Genomic DNA, 18,513 nt, shown 5'->3' with positions numbered 1-18,513 from the left:
GACAAGAAACAAAGATGATGCTGTGTATCAGAAATTTAAGTTTCTTAAGCCTGCTCCGATCTCTCATGGTCTTATGAGCACATGTTAATTGGTTACTTTCTTGGGAAAGTTTGAGGTTCCAAAGTGACCTAATTAACAAGTGAATAGACAAGATAGATCCAGGCAAATTTTAATGAACATTTCAAATATCAAAGGATTAAACATTAAAATTAGAAAGTCAGGAGTAAGAAAGGAAGTCAGATGGATCTGTATCATCCAAAGGGGAATAAAGTTATGAAATTTTCAAATTCCCAATGAATTTGAACAGCATGAAGAGTTCAAGAGACATCTGGATGTATTCCTGGACAGAGAAGAGATATTATGAGGTTGGTGGGGTTGATCTATGAAATAGGAATAGATTTCTTCGGGACCTAAAGGCTTTTTCTTGTTCAATTTTTAGTGACACAATATGGGCAAAAGTTGCATTACAGAATCATGGAAAAATATAAAAGCATAAAATATTTATTCATGCTAGATAGATTTCGAGACACAAAAGACATCAAGGGGTATGGGGCGAGAGCGGGAATATGGTATTGAGATAGAGGATCAGCCATGATCATATTGAATGGCAGGGCAGGTTTGAAGGGCCGAATGGCCTACTCCTGCTCCTATTTTCTTTGTTTCTATGTTTCTATGAGCTTTTGTGAGCAAGCAAATAAATATTTTGTTCGATGTCAAAGGATTATTAGTCATTTAGCAGTTTTACACTGTCAACTGTTTTCTATTTTCTACAGATAATTATAGAATTTTTGCTTATATATATGCTTCAGATACAGGAATGTTACAAACTGCTGTTTTGCTACATGCAAGGAAGAGAATTATACTGACTCACTTTTTTTAGAATTCTTTTTTATTAGCTGCTGGTTGTTCGTGAAACTGGAAAATAAATCCTTTCCAGCACTAGGCATTATATTGATTTTTGTGAATCTCAGTAAGTTGGAAACAGCGTGACACAGTCAGTGCCACAGGTACAAACTACATGAAGCAACCAAAAGATTTACAAGGATTGATTTTTTTTGTCATGCCATTATTATTGTTTCTTTGTTATTAATGGAAAATCTGGAAGCTTTCATCATTATTTCTAAACAGCATCTGTCAATGTTAATTTATCCTTGGGCAAAACACATTGAATATTTAACAGCTTTTGTTTCCAATTTTGAGTATGTTGTGCGTTTGCAAAAATGATTGACATTTAAAAAGATTATTTCTGTTAGATGTTCCAGGGTCACCGGAAGATTTGGAATTGTCTATCCTGCTGAACTGGAGTGTTAGGTTAGAATGGAAGCCTGGAAATAGCCATAATAGTCCCATAACTGGTAGGTAAAGCTTAATATTTTATAAATATCTTTTCCTCCTATCTTTTTTTAAGTGGTGCTCAAAGAGGGGAACATGGTGAATAATTGGAGGCTTGGATTTGATTCTGATCCCAGACAAATGGATAGAAATTCTTCTGATTTGGATGGCTATTAGGATCACATCTGAAATAAGTCCGAATGGGGCTAAATACGCCACACAGGACTGCTTTTAATTGGGTGTCAAGTTGACAGCATTTAAAGGTGCAAAAATAAATGGCTAGCATTGATAAAGGAAATGTTAAAGCAAAGGATCCTCTTCTGAATTAGATTGTTGGGGCAGAGTACCGGGAGGTTTGCCCAACATCTAACCTGTTCTGTATCTAACCGAGGAGTGCTTCACACTGCTACTATGTGCAAATAAAGAGAAAATGCTCCATTTCCACCTTGGTTTGCAAAAAAAATCCTCAGAATAATCTGGTTCCACCTGCACTAAATTCAAATGTTAGAATTCACAAGCAGATTTCCAGCCATAAAAATCAATGATGGCAAATAATGCACAAATAATCATGTAACATCAGAGTCATTTTAACCTTTCTTATCTTTTTAATGGGGAAAAAGTATTTTTTTAATTACACAACAAAGTAAAATATGTTTGTTTTTCTGTTATGGTGTTTAAATATAATATTCTTTGTACTTTATGAAAATGATGTGAATGAACAAAAATGCTGATATGTCTATTTTTGAAATTTAAACTTCTGCTTGTGCAAAACAGAGGGCAGAACTGCTTTGAATACAAAGTCTCAAAACTCAACAGTTGCATGAGAAATGTTCGTCTAATATATGTCTCAAAGATTAAGTTTCAATGTCTGCTGTTTTATCAATTAATTACTGCATCACAACTAAGTCTTCAATGATCATAATAGTTATCAAAAAAATTCAAACAAAAAATTATAATTTGTATCTCCTAGTAATGTAAAACAAATACCGAATTTTCCATGTTATTTTATATATTTATTAATATCTGAAGCAACTTCAATTTTTTGTAGAGTTTATCGTGGAGGAAAATACATTTGAACCTGGAAGGTGGCATGAGAAGGAAAGAATTGATGGAAATCAAACTTCAGTTGTACTGCAGCTCTCCCCTTACGTGACCTACCAGTTCCGTATATCAGCTCGAAATAAAGTGGGCACAAGTCATCCCAGTTTGCCTTCGAGAAAGCACACGACAAAATCTGCAGGTATGTAAATGAAAATGACAATTTATTCCTTTCCTATCAAAATAAGACTTTTAGCAAACTGTAGATAATAAGAATTAAAATGGCAACAATAAAAATTAGTTTAGGAATGCATTAATTCTCTTAGCTATACCTGCTGGAAGATTTCCATTTTAGTATTGCATTTCTTCAAGGCACATCAAAGTATCACAATATATGGGGGGATTCCAATTTCCTACTTTGTCTAGCTCTTACTCTGTAGCCATGACCTGCATATTAGTTTTCTTTGATTTCTTTTCCTTGCACTGGTTGACCTATAAAGAGTATCCTTGTGTCCCTCTTCTTCTGTTGTTGGTCTCTCATTTTAATTCCGTCTTTAATTTTTGTCTCCTTCTCTCTGTCTTTCTTTGTTTATCTGTGTGCCTCTTTTTTTATTTCTTTCTTTCTCACTTTCTCTGTCTCTCTCTCTCCATCACCTACCCTACACCATTCAGACTTTCACAGATAATTATTTCATATTTTCGTATGGAATAAATCATTATCTGAATGTTGACTGTAAAAATCGAATCATTCATTGCCCAAAAATTGGTTAAAGTTATGGAATAATTCATTAAGCCAGAATTTACTGTCAAAATTACATAGAGTCCTCAGCACAGGCCACTCGGTCCAACTGGTCTGTGCCAGTGTTTATGCTCCATACGAGCCTCTTCCCACCCCTCTTCATCTAAGCCTATCAACATATCCTTCTATTCCTTTCTCCTTCACACGCTTATCTTGCTTCCCCTTAAATGCATCTATGCTATTCATCTCAACAGCTCCTTGGGGTAGCAAGTTCCAAACTCTTACCACTCTCTGGGTAAAGAAGTTTCTCATGAATTCCCTATTGGATTTATTAGTGACTATCTTATAATTATGGTCACTGGTTTTGGTCTCCCCCACAATTGGAAACATTTTATCTACATCTACCCTATCAAACCCTTCCATAATCTTAAAGACCTCTGAGTTCTGGTATCATCTTTGTGAATCTTTGTTGCACCCTCTCCAATGCATCTATATCCTTTTTATAATATGGAGACCAGAAATGTGCACAGTACTCCAAGTGTGGTCTAACCAATAATGGCAAGGCTAATGGCACTCGCTGTTATTTCTAGGTAAATGGCACAGCAGCTTCAGGCAAGGAGCAGATGTGCGGTTAAAGGAGAATATCCAAAAGTTGCTGTCTGACTTGCGCCACTCCACTGTTAGCTTCGCGAAATCGGTATCTCGCCCTTAGCCTCCCCTTTTTTTAGGAACTTACTGTATTTGGCACAGCCTCCATGGGTCGAATGGCCTCCTTCTGTATTGTAATGATTTTATGATTCTATGATTTGCCATTAATTACCCATTAAACTCGCCATAGAAAGTTAAGTCAGGTCATTACAAGCTTAATACCCTTTTAACAACATGATAAGTGTTAATGACTGACAATCAACCACTCTGGCACCAAAAAGTAACAATTACAAGTTTGGAGTCTCATTCATTTGTTCACAGTGCAGCTGCTACTGAGGTTGCATTTGTAACTTCCATTTGAATTTAGACATCGTTCAGTATTTTTTCCCCTACTTTCCCCAGGAATTTAATTTTCTATCAGACTTACATTATTTCTAATTTGCATTTTATTGTATTGCAACTGGATTTACTGCTGGTATGCATTGAAATGTTATTCTTTCTTAACTCTTGGTGCCTGTAAATTGCTTTGCAAATTTTCATGTTCACCAATAATGTCTTGATAAAGTTTCACTTTACTTTGAATACATCAAAAATACCTTGTCTCAAGCTAATGACTGTTCATTGATCAGCATAGTTTGGTCAAACATCTAGTAGAATAAACCAGTTGATGATCTTGGAATAATCAATGTGAACCATCAGCATTTACCGTATCAGGCCAACCTGTGGCAGTAACATTTCCTGTTGAAGAGTTAATTAAAGCACCAGGGCATTTATACCTTAAAGCATAGACTTTTAATAGCATAGTAACTGAACCTGAGTAGAATATCTAGTATAAAACCCAAAAATCTAACAGGGCAAATCATAGTTAGTATGACTCTTTTTTCTATTAGTGAAATTTAAAACAATGGAACATAATCCATAAAAGGAGTATGTCATTCATCCCATCGAGCCTTTTGTTGCCTATGAAAGTTGTATCGTTTTAATCCCAAATCTCAGCCCTTTCTCCATATCTTTAATTCCCAAGTAAATAGCTTGCCCCCTTTTAAACATCTTAATTGGTTCAATAGCCATTTGGTGCAGTGCATTCCACATTCTCTCAACCTTTAGTGGGATGATTCTTTTTCATTGTTTTTAACTGGATTAGTTTGAATTCTAAGGTTATGTTCCATTGTTTTAAATTTCGCTAATAGAAAAAAGATTCATTTCTGTCTCCCCTATAAATTCCCTTTCTTAACTATCTGTCAGATTACCCTGTTAGATTTTTGGGTTTTATACTAGATATTCTACTCAGGTTCAGTCATTGGGCACTCCAAGAGATGATCCTCACGTCACCCATGAACCAGAGTGTGTATTTTCCTAATCAATTTCCATCTAAATAATAGCAAGACCGGGGATCAGGGAACCCTTGCCACTGTATGCCAGATTATTGGAATGTATCACATACTGTCATGTGATTTACCTCATCTTTGACAGGTAGATTGAATATACACTCTTAAACCAACAATTTATTTAACATAGAAAAGGTAACATAAGTAAATGAGCAGCACTCTACACAAAACATTGTAGAATAGTTTGTATATTTTGCTGTCTTTCACAATATATCAGAACAACATTGGTGCTTTCCCTGAGCTATATTTCAACATAACTAGATTCCTGAACATAGTTGCTCATTATTTGCAAGGCAAAACACTATCACTGAATTAAACTAGCCCAGACTATGTGCTTGGCTGTAAACTGTAGAAGCACCAACTGGGCTTGGGGAACTACAGATAATCCCCAATTGGAGGCTTCTGGCTGCAGAGCAGTCCATCAAAGATCTACCGTCAGTCAGTAACTTTGCACCTTCTCACAGGTCTTAGACATAGCTGTCAATCAAAAGCACCACTTTAAGATGTTTGATGCTTTGATCTGTGCCAGAGGATTTCACTGAGCTGTTTCAAGATCACGTGAAGACATGTCAAAAGAAAATATATTAACAAACTGAACTACGTGTAATTAGATAGATTGGCTACCATTTAACCCTATTCAAACACAGGCAATGCTAGTGGAACCAGCCTGGTTCAGAAGTTTTGAAATAAAAAGCTTAAACTAATAGACAATTAACATAATAATCACGCTACTACGCAGTAAGAATCATAACTCAGATAAGTATTAATTGACTTTCAGCCTACCTGTTCAAAATATGTATTCCTGCACCTTGCAGAATCAATCAACAGAGACCAAAACTCACCTTGTGTTCTGTGACCAATAATACAGAAACCAATCAATAAACTAAAACAGACAAATATGCCTCATTTTTGTCACACACCCCTTAACTGCCCCATTGACAAGGAAAATAACTCAAGTTTCCTCAGTCTTGTCATCCTTCATCCTGGTGAATCATCACAAGACTTTCTCCAGGGCTAGTATATCCTTCCTACGGTGAGGCACCCAAAACCAAAAATCAGCTTTGACCAGCATTCTGTATAATTGCTGGTGTGCATCCTTGTTTATACGATCTATACCTGTTGTGATGAAACTTTTTGACCACTTTTTGCATGTGTGAGCTCGCTTTTAATGACTTATGTGCCTGGACTCCTAAATCCCTTTTATTCATCTACACCCCTCACTGTATTCCCATCTGATATTCTTAGGTATAAATTGCACTACCTTTCAGTGAGTTACATTAAATTCCATTCACCTTCTCTTCACCCACTCTGTTAATCTATATCTTTTTGTAACGTTATGCCCTCTTCTTCACAGATCACTATACCTCTTAGATTAGTGTCATCCAAAATTTTAATATACCCCCCTCTTTTCCAAAATCAGATAATGTATTGAGTGAAAAGTTGGGGCACCAACACAAATCTCTGAGAAACACCACTTGTTGCTCACCAATCTGAAAATGTCCCTTTTATCGAAACTCTTTGCCTTCTTCCTCCCAACTAATTTCCACTTCACAAGGTTGCTCTTCAGTTTTACCTACCAATCTCCAGTGCAGAACCTTATTAAGTGTGTTTTGAAAATCCATCTGTATGATTGTCAAAAATGAAGTCTTTTTGTCTCTAATGTATCATGGTATTGGATTCTTTCTTTCTGTCACAGTATAATAGAAACTGCTGTGCACTGTATTCACTTGTCACATCTCACTAAACAGAGAACGTTCCCTTTATCCCTAATCTCTGCTTCCCTCCCCTCAACCAATTACCAACCCATGTCACAAGGATACCTCCAATTCCGTGCGCTTTCATTTTTGCTAATGATCTCTTGTACAGAATCTAATCAAATGCCTTCTGGAAGTCCATATAGACAACATCCATAGACACTCCCCCATCCACCATGCAAGTAATCTCCTAAAAAAATTCAGCGAGATCAGTCAGACATGACTGACCCTTCACAAACCCATGCTGACTCTTTTTGATCAGCTCTTATTTGTCCAAGTTCTCAGTCACTGTCTCTGATGATAGATTCCAGTAACTTCTCACAACTGATGTTAATCTGATGGGTCTGTAGTTGCCTGGTTTCTACCTCTCTCCCTCTCTTCTTAAATAATGGAGTGACATTTGCAATTTTCCAATCCAAATCACTTATGAGAAGTGAGAGTGCTTGTTTTAGTTTAAAAACCTAAACTATCTTGAAGAATGTCACCGCTAAAAATAAAAACAGCTTCTTATGTTTAGATAGCTTTGAAGTCCTAACATTTCTCCAATGTTTGACAGTTCAGCATAGGTGACATATTCACATCAGACAATGATCTGTTTCTTACCTGGACTTTTAAAGTCATATCTGGTGACATATTGTTTGATGACTCTAACACCACCAAATGTAATTAAGGAGGGGTTGGGTAGGAGGTATCTTACTGATAACTCCAGAAACTCTTGGTGTTGAATGAAATGGAGCAAAGTGAGAAACTTGTGACACCACCTTTGCTTTAGATTCAGAATCAGTTATGGTTATTAACCGTAAAGCAGCTGAACCCGGAATAAATGGCTCAGCTACCTAATCAGGATTGCTCAAGGTCAATTCCACGGAACAATCCTGTGGGAACTGAAGTTAATGTGATGACAATATTGATCAAAATCTATCTCCAGCATAATTAAGTTAAGGAAAGAATGTAAAGCCTAACAGAAGCAACCTTTAACATGCACCACAGCGGCACTGAGATTTTCACCACACCACTCCAGAGATTTGAGCAGATAATCCAGGCTGACACTCCAGTGCAGTACTAAGGAAGTGCTGCACCGGCGGAGGTGCTGTATTTCAGATGAGATGTTAAACTAAGGCCCCGACTGCCCTCTCAGGTGAACGTAAAAGATCCCATGGCACTATTTCAAAGAAGAGTAGTGGCGCTCTCCCCAATATCCTGGCCAATACTTGTCCCTCAACCCACATCACTAAAACAGTTAATCTGGTCATTATCACATATACTGATTATGGGACCTTGCTGTGCGCAAATTGGCTGTTGCGTTTCCCTACATTGCAACAGTGACTACACGTCAAAAGTACTTAATTGGCTGTAAAGTGCTTTGTAACATCCTGAGGTCATGAAAAGCGCTATATAAATGCAAGTTCGTTCTTCCTTTCTTTTGCCAAAGTGGTCTCCTGCACTGCAATTTTCTTTTTTTTGGATTCAGAAAAGCTGACTAAAAGGCATGATTTGAATATACATGTGTGGAACTGTGCCACCATACCCACAATCTACAACAATCCGAGCAGGCATTACAACTATTGTTCCCTGCTGGTGTCACTGAAGTGCTTTCGCTAGTGCACTGGTGAATTATTAAGGAGCTAGAAATGTATTTGGCATTTGAAAAAGAGACAACTAAGAGGATTCAACTAAAATGGTGCCAGGACTGCTGTGTCCTGGATGGTGTCAAGCTTCTTGAACATTCTTGCAGCAACACCTATCCAGGCAAGTGGTGAATGTTCTATCACACTTCTGATTTGAGCCTTGTTGATTTTGGAGAGGCTTTGAGGGGTCAGAAAGTGAGCCACTTGTCATAGAGTGTCAAGCATCTGTCGTGCTCTTGTAGCCACATTGCAATATGGTTAGTCCAGTTTGGCGCCTTGTCAATGATGACCCATAAAATGTTGATGGAGGTTCGGTGATGCTAGTGCCATTGAAAGCTGGGCTTTCCCTTATTTGAGATGGTCATTACCTGGCACTTAAGTGGTATGAATGTTACCTGTCACTTGTTATCCCAAGTCTAGAGGTCATTCAAGTCCTGTTGTGGGCTGGCATGGGCTGCTTCATTATCAGACGAGTTATGAATGGAGCTGAGCACTGTGGAATTATTAGAGAATAGCCCCATTCCTGACCTTATGACGGAGGGAAGGATGTTGATAAAGCAGCTGAAGATGATAAGGCCTCTGCCCCCAGGAACTCCTGCAATGGTGTCCTGGGGGTGTGAAGACTGGCCTCTGACAATCACAACCATACTCGATTGAATGCTGCCTTGATGTCCAGGTCAGCTACTGTCACCTCTCCTCTTGCATTCAGCTCTTGAGTCCATGTCTGGATCAAGGCTGTGATGATGTCTGGAGTCAGGTGGTTCTAGTGGATCCCAACTTGATCCGTGGTGAGCAGGTTATTGAGTAGGTGTCGCTTGATAGCGCTATTGATGACTCACTCCATCGCTTTACCGATGGTTGGGAGGCGGCTGATCGGGCAGTAATTGGCTGGGTTAGATTGTTGCTATTATTTGTGGCTAGGGCAATCTGTGGCAATCTTCCATGTTGTTGGATAGATGGCAGTGTCATAGCTGTACTGGGACATCTTAGCCAGGAGAGCGTTTAGCCTTGGGTTAGCCTCTGGTCTTCAGAACAACAGCTGTGATGTTGTCAGAGCCCATAGCCTTTAAAGTGCCGAGTAAACTCAGCTGCTTTTTAATGTGGAATGAACCAAATTGGCTGGACACTGGTATTTATGACGTTGGAGTCCTTGGGAGGAGGCCAAGTAGGATCATTCACTCGGCAAATTTGGCTGAAGATATTTGCAAATACTTCAGCCTTATCTATTGTGTGTCAGGTATGACCAAAACTGTGCCCCTTGTACTTGAAGGAGTAATGATGGGAGCCATACCACGGGGAAACATCAGCATGGGAGAGAGTTAAGGTTTTGCTGGGCACAAGGACATCAAAGATGGAGCTGAGGGAGTGGTTAAACTGTTCTAATGGTGATGGTTGAGGGAGAAGTGCTGGTCAGGACACTTGGAGTACTCCCCTGTTCTTCGAATAGTGCCATGGGATCTTCTGCGTCTACCTGAGAGGGCAGATGGGATCTCAGTTTAATGTCTCATTCAAAAGGCAGCACTTCCAACTTCATCAGTGTTGCACTGAGATTACATGCTCAAGTTCTGGAGTGGAAATTGAACCCACAGCCTTCTGACTCAGAGACGAATGCCACCACTGAGCCAAGGCTGACACCAAAAAAACAGTCTTGCAACACAAAAGAAACGTTAAACATCAGGAAGAGGTAATGCAATAAGGAGAATGCAGATAAAATATCTAAAAAATGCAAAAATTACTTTAGATCAGCGGTAAACGGTTAAACAAACCTTTTTTAAAAAATCCAACAGCCAGAACAGAAAGTTCCAGCAGTGCAAATGGAGTGACCAAGTTTTAAAAAAAACTGTGATTTTGGCAACAGCCCAAGTTGTACAAGATCACCTGAAAATAGGAGCTTCAATAAAGCTCCTGTTGTGACACCTCCAAAATGTTTGAAACATCGTTAGTTGCTGAATTTAGAGCATCACAAACTGAGTGCTCCATCCTCCTCACCCAACTCATTGGACTTTGCTGTACAGTATTCATGTGTTATACCCAACTTGCTGGAGGGTGGCATCTCACAGCGTATGCTGTTAGACTTTTTCCTGCACCCTGCAGCGTGAAAAAAAGCTTGCCGGATCTTGCTGGAAGTGCGAGCTGATAATGACGTGGTGAAGGCAACAGGGCATCTGGGACCTAAGTGAATAGCGGGACCAACAGTGTATCTTCTTAACCAGTGAGATTTAAGGAGTGAGAAAGAAACAGGGGAATGACTGAGCAGGAAATAGTGAATGAGAGTCAAATCAGGTTCAGAAAGACAAATAAAGAGAGGGAAAGAAAGATTGGATTAAGAGAGAGAGAGAGAAAAGAGACAGAAAGGAAAAGTAAGTAAAAAATTAAAAATTTTACATTTTTTAAATCTCTTAAAAATTTACGCCATACAGGAATTAGATTGAACAGTTTAAATTGTTCCTTTTCTGGGCCAAACAGTTTGATTGGCTTTGTGTTCACAATTATCGCAGCGTTAAAAGGGTACTTTCGCTCTTAATCACCAGCCTTAACTTTCTGTGGGGAATTTATTGGGCAATTAATGTGCAAATCCAGCATGTTCTTAAAAATAACGGGGAGGCTAAGGGCGAGATGCTGTTTGTGCAAAGCAAATGGCGGAGTGACGTAAATCGACCAGCAAGTTCTGGAGATTCGCAACTTACGGCGTATCTCTTAATCCCCTGAATTTGCTGCCTGATTTATGCATTAATAATGCCGTGCGTCATTAACATGCCATTATTTTTCCAGCAAGATTCAGCCCATTATTGCATTAAGCCATCCACTACTTCAGGATGTATATGGAATGTATATCAATACCACATACATTTATTCATTGCCATATAATGCAGACATAAACAACTGTGAACTTGCATTTTTTTTAAAAAGTAAAAACAGTTCTGGGTAGAAAAAGTGAATCTTAATTTGTCTGGGATTTGTCCAAGGGTTAAATAATCCTGCGAAGAATCAAAATAATTTTCTATTGTAATGAGATTTCAGTTCTTAAGTTAATTGCTTTTGTTTTATTTAGTTCCTGAGAAGAATCCAAAAAATGTCAAAGGAGAAGGAACAAATATTGACAATATGGAAATTTCATGGGAGGTAAGGAAATTGGCTTGTTTTAATTCTAATGTGGAATTTGCTAATGATGTTGAAAATCTTCAATGCCATCTTCAAATATATATTGGACAATTGTATAATGTTGGAGTTTCTTCACCAGCTCTGTACACTATACTGATGTAACTTCAATTGGACTGCTGCAACAGCAATAAGGAAAAACGGTAGTCATTTATTTAATTCTTTGCAGTGCCCATTACTACAGAGTGGTAGTTACTTTACTTTGTGTTGGCAGTTCAAATGGAACACTTCTTCTTATCCAGGAACGTAGGTGTGTACTTTAAACATATATTTTTGGACACAGTGCTTCCAGACAATCACAAATTTTATTCATAGAGCAAATGACAGGGAAATACGGAGAGGGAAATAGGCAAATCAGACATATTGATCTCTGCACCCAAATCTCAGATCCATGGTCTGCACTGGGAATGGAACTTCACAAGATTTATGCTCATGCAGAAAGTTAAATACCAAAGGACATGATGTGTATATGAATGATACACTTAAAAAAAAGCAACAGTGATGAAGATTCACAATGTAAGATTAGTGATTATTTATCAAAGTAATCAGGAACATCTATAAACAACATATATTAGAAAAATGTTTTTAAATTTTGTCGTTTCTCTTTTTTCATAGATCTCACACCATGTCATCAATCAGTTCACAATTGGGAGAGTAGAGGGCAACTTGTTGTAGATCTTTGCCAAAACCATTTTTAATTATCCACAAGGAGGTGCATAAGAATGGTGTTGGTTGACTGTTTCTCCTCTGCCTCTGGTAAATTACATCACCTCCATTCATTGAATCCTCCCAGGTGAGCCAGATGAGATTTGAAACTCATGGGCGGAAATTGCGGAGGAAAAGCTATGTCTTACCACTCTCTGTGACAGGAGATTGGCACATCAATGCACTGCATCATTAAACAGTCTAGAAAAGACGTTATTCTCAAGGGGATTGGGTGATGCTGTGCATTAGGACACTATCTGTTCCCTAAAATCTACCTTCAAATAATCTCCAGACTGCTGGAGGTTGCAAATCTTTATCTATTTGCGTAAAAGCGGTGCAACTCACTATGTGGAAATTCAACTCCAGTTTCTTCATGTTTCTTGCAAGCCCAATGAACAGATACCAATACCACACCTTTGATCATCCAGATCTATTAAGATTCTTGGCCTTTCTCCTCTGTCTTCAAATGTAACTTACACATGCTCGCTAACTTTGCTAAAGCTGCCTCTAAAAAAGGCTCAGTTTCCTTTCTAGCACTTGAATGCTTTTAATTGAGTTCTTCTCAATAGCTTCTATCTCTCTCTAAAGCCCAAGTTTGTCCAAAATTTGAATGCTGCTCTCGATTCTGCCTACATTTTCAACGTGTTGAAATCAAGTCTGATTTCATTATCTCCTGCTCTATTTCCCCCCATTCTTCCTTCTTCCCTTTTGAATTCCAGACTTTAAGTGATGCAAGGTTTGTATTTTAATCTCTATTTACCAATTTACCTCAATTTTTAAAAACTATTTTCACACTTCATGGATTTTCTACAATATGAGCATTTGCTGCTTGATTTCTCAATACATGAAAAATGTTCACCAAAAATGACATTCTTCATGTTGAAGAGCAGAAAGGCTCATCGAAAAGTGTAGAATGTAAAAGTATTCTTCCATAAACTGTTCTGTTATGTTGCATTATAAGTGTTAAAGTTCTCAAAAGCATATCAAACACTGACATGAATTTAAGAGCACAATTCAAGGGCATCTATTTGAAGTACCTAGTGAAAAGTTTGCTTTAAGGGACAAACCTAGCATATATACAAATATAATGTTAACGGTGAGATTTGATGAGAGCTGGGGCTTAGCTGAATTCATAATAAAGAGAAAGTAAGAATGCAATGATTGTGCTGCACAACACATTTCACCTCATAACACAATATTTTGCATTTACATTGCACCTTTACTGTAGAAAAATGTCCCAAAGCACTTCATATGCATATATATATAAATGATCTGGACTTGGGTATAGAGGGTATAATTTCAAAGTTTGCAGATGACATGAAACTCAGAAATGTAGTAAACAATGTAAAAGTTCTCAAAAGCATATCAAACACTGACATGAATTTAAGAGCACAATTCAAGGGCATCTATTTGAAGTACCAAGTGAAAAGTTTGCTTTAAGGGACAAAATAGTAACAGACTTCAGGAGGACACAGACAGATTGGTGAAATGGGCATACACATGGCAGATGAAATTTAACACAGAGAAGTGTGAAGTGATGTATTTTAGTAGGAAGAATAAGAGTCATAGAATCATAGAAAGTTACAGCGCAGAAGGAGGCCATTCGGCCCATCATGTCTGTGCTGGCTGGAAAAGAGCTATCCAGCTTAATCCCACTTTCCAGCACTTGGTCCGTAGCCCTGTAGGTTACAGCACTTCAAGTGTACATCCAAGTACTTTTTAAATGAGTTGAGGGTTTCTGCCTCTACCACCCTCTGGGTGAAAAAAATTCTCCTCAGCTCCCCTCTAATCCTTCTACCAATTACTTTAAATCTATGCCCCCGGTCACTGACCCCTCTGCTAAGGAAATTAGGTCCTTCCTATCCACTCTATCTAGGCCCTTCATAATTTTATACACTCAATTAAATAACCCTCAGCCTCCTCTGTTCCAATGAAAACAACCCTAGCCTATCCAATCTTCACTCATTGCTAAAATTTTCCAGTCCTGGCAACATCCTCGTAAATCTCCTCTGTACCCTCTCTAGTGCAATCACAACTTTCCTGTAATGCGGTGACCAGAACTGTACGCAGTACTCAAGCTGTGGCCTAACTAGTGTTTAATACAGTTCTAGCATTACCTCCCTGCTGTTATATTCTATGCCTCGGCAATGCCTTTTTAACCACCTTATATACCTGTCCTGCTACCTTCAGGGATCTGTGCATTCACTCCAAGCTTTCTCTGTTCCTCTACACCTCTCAGTATCCTCCCATTTATACTGCATTCCCTTGCCTTGTTTGCCCTCCCCAAATGCATTACTTCACACTTCTCCGGGTTGCATTCCATTGGCCACTTTTCTGCCCACCTGACCAGTCCACTGATATCTTCCTGCAGTCTATAGCTTTCCTCCTCACTGTCAACCACATGGCCAGTTTTTGTATCATCCGCAAATTGATCATGCCCCTTACATTTAGGTCTAAATCATTAATATTTACCACAAAAAGCAAGGGACCTAGTACTGAACCCTGTGGAACCCCACTGGAAACAGCCTTCCAGTCACAAAAACATTCATCGACCATTACCCTTTGCTTCCTGCCACTGATCCAATTTTGGATCCAACTTGCTACTTTCCCTTGGATCCCATGGGCTTTTACTTTTCTGACCAGTCTGCCATGTGAGACCTTGTCAAAAGCCTTGCTAAAATCCATGTAGACTACATCAAAAGCGCTATCCTCCTTGTTACCTCCTCAAAAAATGTAATCAAGTTAGACAAACAAATCCATGCTGACTGCCCTTGATTAATCCGTGCCTTTCTAAACGTCGATTTATACCTTCCCTCAGAATTGTTTCCAATAATTTGTCCACCACCGAGGTAAGGTTGACAGGCCCGTAATTACACGGTCTATCCTTTTCTCCCATTTTAAACAATGGTACAATGTTAGCAGCCCTCCAATCCTCCGGCACTACGCCTGTAGTCAGAGAGGATTGGAAAATGACGGTCAGAGCCTCTGCTATTTCCTCCCTTGCTACTCTTAACAGCCTGGGATACATTTCATCCAGGCCTGGCAAATTATCTACTTGCAAAGATGCTAATCCACTTAATATTTCCTTCTTCACTATGTTTATCCCATCCAATATTTCACATTCCTCCTTTTTAAATACAATCTCTGCATTGTCCCCCTCTCTTGTGAAGACAGACGCAAAGTATTCATTAAGAACCATACCCACAACTTACGCCTCCACACACAAGTTACCTTTTTGGTCTCTAATAGGCCCTACTCTTTCCTTAGTTATCCTTTTGCTCTTTATGTATTTATAAAACATCTTTGGGTTTTCCTTGATTTGACTTGTCAGTATTTTTTCATGCGCTCTCTTTGCTTTCCTAATCTCTTTAGTTTCACCCCTGCCCTTTCTATACTCCTCTAGGCTTTCTGCAGTATTGTGCTCTCGGAGCCTGACATAAGCTTCTCTTTTTTGCCTTATCTTACCCTGTATGCTCCTTGACATGCTGGGGGTCTAGATTTGGCATTCCCACCCTTTTTCTTTGTGGGAACATATTTGCTCTGAACCCTTATTGTCTCCCCCTTGAATGCCTCCCACTGTTCTGACACTGATTTACCTTCAAGTAGCTGTTTCCAGTCCACTTTTGCTATATCACTTCTCAGCTTAGTAAAATTTGCCTTTCCCCTGTTGAGAACTTTTACTCCTGGTCTATCTTTGTCCTTTTCCATAACTGCACTAAATCTAACTGAATTATGATCACTACCAGCAAAATGCTCTCCCACTGATACCCCTTCCACCTGCCCAGCTTCATTCCCTAAAACTAAGTCCAGAACTGCCCCCTCTCTTGTTGGGCTTGCTACGTACTGATTAAAAAAGTTTTCCTAAATGCATTTTAAGAATTCTGCGCCCTCTATAACTTTTACACTGATCCTATCTCAGTTGATATTAAAGTAGTTGAAATCCACTATTACTGCCCTATTGCTTTTGCACCTCTCAGAAATTCACCTACATATTTGCTCTTCTATCTCCCTCTGACTGCTTGGCAGTCTATGGTACATTCCCAGCAGTGTGATTGCTCCTTTTTTATTCTTTAGCTCAACCCATATGGCATCATTTGATGATCCTTCTATCACATCATCCCTCCTCACAACTGTAACTGTTACCTGTACCAATATTGCCACCCCTCCTTTTTTATTTCCCTCTCTATCTTTTCTGAAAACCCTGTAACCAGGAATGTTGAGCTGCCATTCCTGTCCCTCTTTAAGCCACGTTTCAGTAATAGCTATGTTATTACACTTCCACGTGTCTATCTGTGCCCTCAGCTCATCTGCCTTATTCACTGGACTCCTTGTATTGAAGTATATATCATTTAGCACTGCCACACTCCTTTGTTGTCTACTTTCTAACCTTTGTTTCCTCTACGTTCCAAACTCACTTACTAATTTTCTGCCTTCCATTTCCAGCTCTGCTTCTCTCCCTTCTGATTCTATGCTCAAGCTCCCATCCCCCTGTCAAGCTAGTTTAAACCCTCCCCAATGCTAGCACTAGCAAACCTTCCATGAGGACATTGGTCACGGCCCTGTTGATGTGCAACCCGTCCGACTTGTACAGGTCCCACCTCCCCCAAAACCGGGCCCAATGCCCCAGGAATCTAAAGCCCTCCCTCCTGCAACATTTCTCCAGCCAGGCATTCATCTGCTCTATCCTATTTCTATATTCACTAGCACGTGGCACCGGGAGTAATCTGGAGATTACTACCTTTGAGATTCTGCTTATTAATCTCTTTCCTAGCTCCCTAAAATCTGCCTGCAGGACCTCATCCCTCTTTCTACCTATGTCATTGGTACCGATATTGACCACGATCTCTGGCTGTTCACCCTCCCCCCTCAGAATGTTTTGCAGCAGCTCAGTGACATCCTTGACCCTGACACCAGGGAGGCAATGTACCTACTTGGAACCACGTCTGCAGCCACAGAAATTCTTGACTGTTCCCCCAACTATTGAATCCCCTATCACTATTGCTCTCCTGACCTTTCTCCACCCACCCTGTGCAGCTGAGCTATCCGTGGTGCTGTGGACTTGGCTCTGGTTGCATTGCTCAGAGGAATCCTCTCCCTCGCCAGTATTCAGAATACCAGTTAGAGAGTGAGATGCACTCAGGGGACTCCTGCACTAACTGCCTCCTCCTCCTTGTCTGTATGGCAGTCACCCATTCCCTCTCTGCCTGCACACTCCGATGCTGCGGGGTGACCACCTCCTGAAATGTGCTATCCATGTAGCTCTCAGCCTCGTGGATGCACTGGAGTGATCTCGGGCCTCTCTTTCCACCACTCCTCCTTTTATCCCCGCACTCTCTCTCTCCGCTTTCGTGCTGGTCTCGGGCAAGAGGCAATATAAACTAAATGGTACAATTTTAAAGGGGGCGCAGGAACAGAGAGACCTGGGAGTGCACATACACAAATTTTGAAGGTGGCAGGACAAGTTGGGAAGGCTGTTAAAAAAGCATATGGGATCATGGGCTTTATTAATAGAGGCATAGAGTACAAAAGAAAAGAAGTTACGCTGAACTTTTATAAAACACTGGTTAAGCCCCAGCCAGAGTATTGTGTTCAATTCTGGGCACCACACTTTAGGAAGGATGTCAAGGCCTTAGAGAGGGTGCAGAAGAGATTTACTAGAATGGTACCAGAGATAAGGGACTTTAGTTATGTGGAGAGACTGGGGCAGTTGGGGTTGTTCTCCTTAGGACAGAGAAGGTTAAGGGGAGATTTGACAGAGTTGTTCAAGATCATGAACGGTTTGATAGAGTAAATAAGGAGTAATTGTTCCCAGCGGCACAAGGGTTGGTAACCAGATGACACAGATTTAAGGTGATTGGCAAAAGAGCCAGAGGCGACATGAGGACACATTTTGTACGCAGCGAGTTGTAATGATTTGGAATGCACTGCCTGAAAGGCTGGTGGAGGCAGATTCAATAGTAACTTTCAAAAGGAAATCAGATAAATACTTGAAGGGAAACAATTTACAGAGCTATGGGGAATGGGATTAATTGGATTACTCTTCCAAAGAGCCGACACAGGCACAATGGGCCGAATAGCCTCCTCCTGTGCTATACCTGTGACACTATGATACATCGGTGTTG

The 18,513-nt window shown here is 39.7% G+C and overlaps 1 protein-coding gene across 2 annotated transcripts in view; it reads left to right on the top strand.

The window, feature by feature from the left end:
* The window catches only part of chl1b (cell adhesion molecule L1-like b), a 513,752-nt gene that overhangs the window by 280,245 nt on the left and 214,994 nt on the right, over window positions 1-18,513 (top strand). For both annotated transcript variants that reach the window (XM_067998921.1, XM_067998919.1), the window contains 3 exons: window positions 1,254-1,355; window positions 2,381-2,572; window positions 11,580-11,650. In XM_067998921.1, the coding sequence (XP_067855022.1) occupies window positions 1,254-1,355; window positions 2,381-2,572; window positions 11,580-11,650 (365 nt within the window). The remainder of the gene's footprint in view (window positions 1-1,253; window positions 1,356-2,380; window positions 2,573-11,579; window positions 11,651-18,513) is intronic.

The sequence above is a fragment of the Heptranchias perlo genome, chromosome 17, assembly GCF_035084215.1.
Source record: "Heptranchias perlo isolate sHepPer1 chromosome 17, sHepPer1.hap1, whole genome shotgun sequence".
Lineage (NCBI taxonomy): Eukaryota > Metazoa > Chordata > Chondrichthyes > Hexanchiformes > Hexanchidae > Heptranchias > Heptranchias perlo.
Note: the sequence above shows the minus strand (reverse complement) of the source record. Positions and strands in the feature narration are given on the sequence as shown.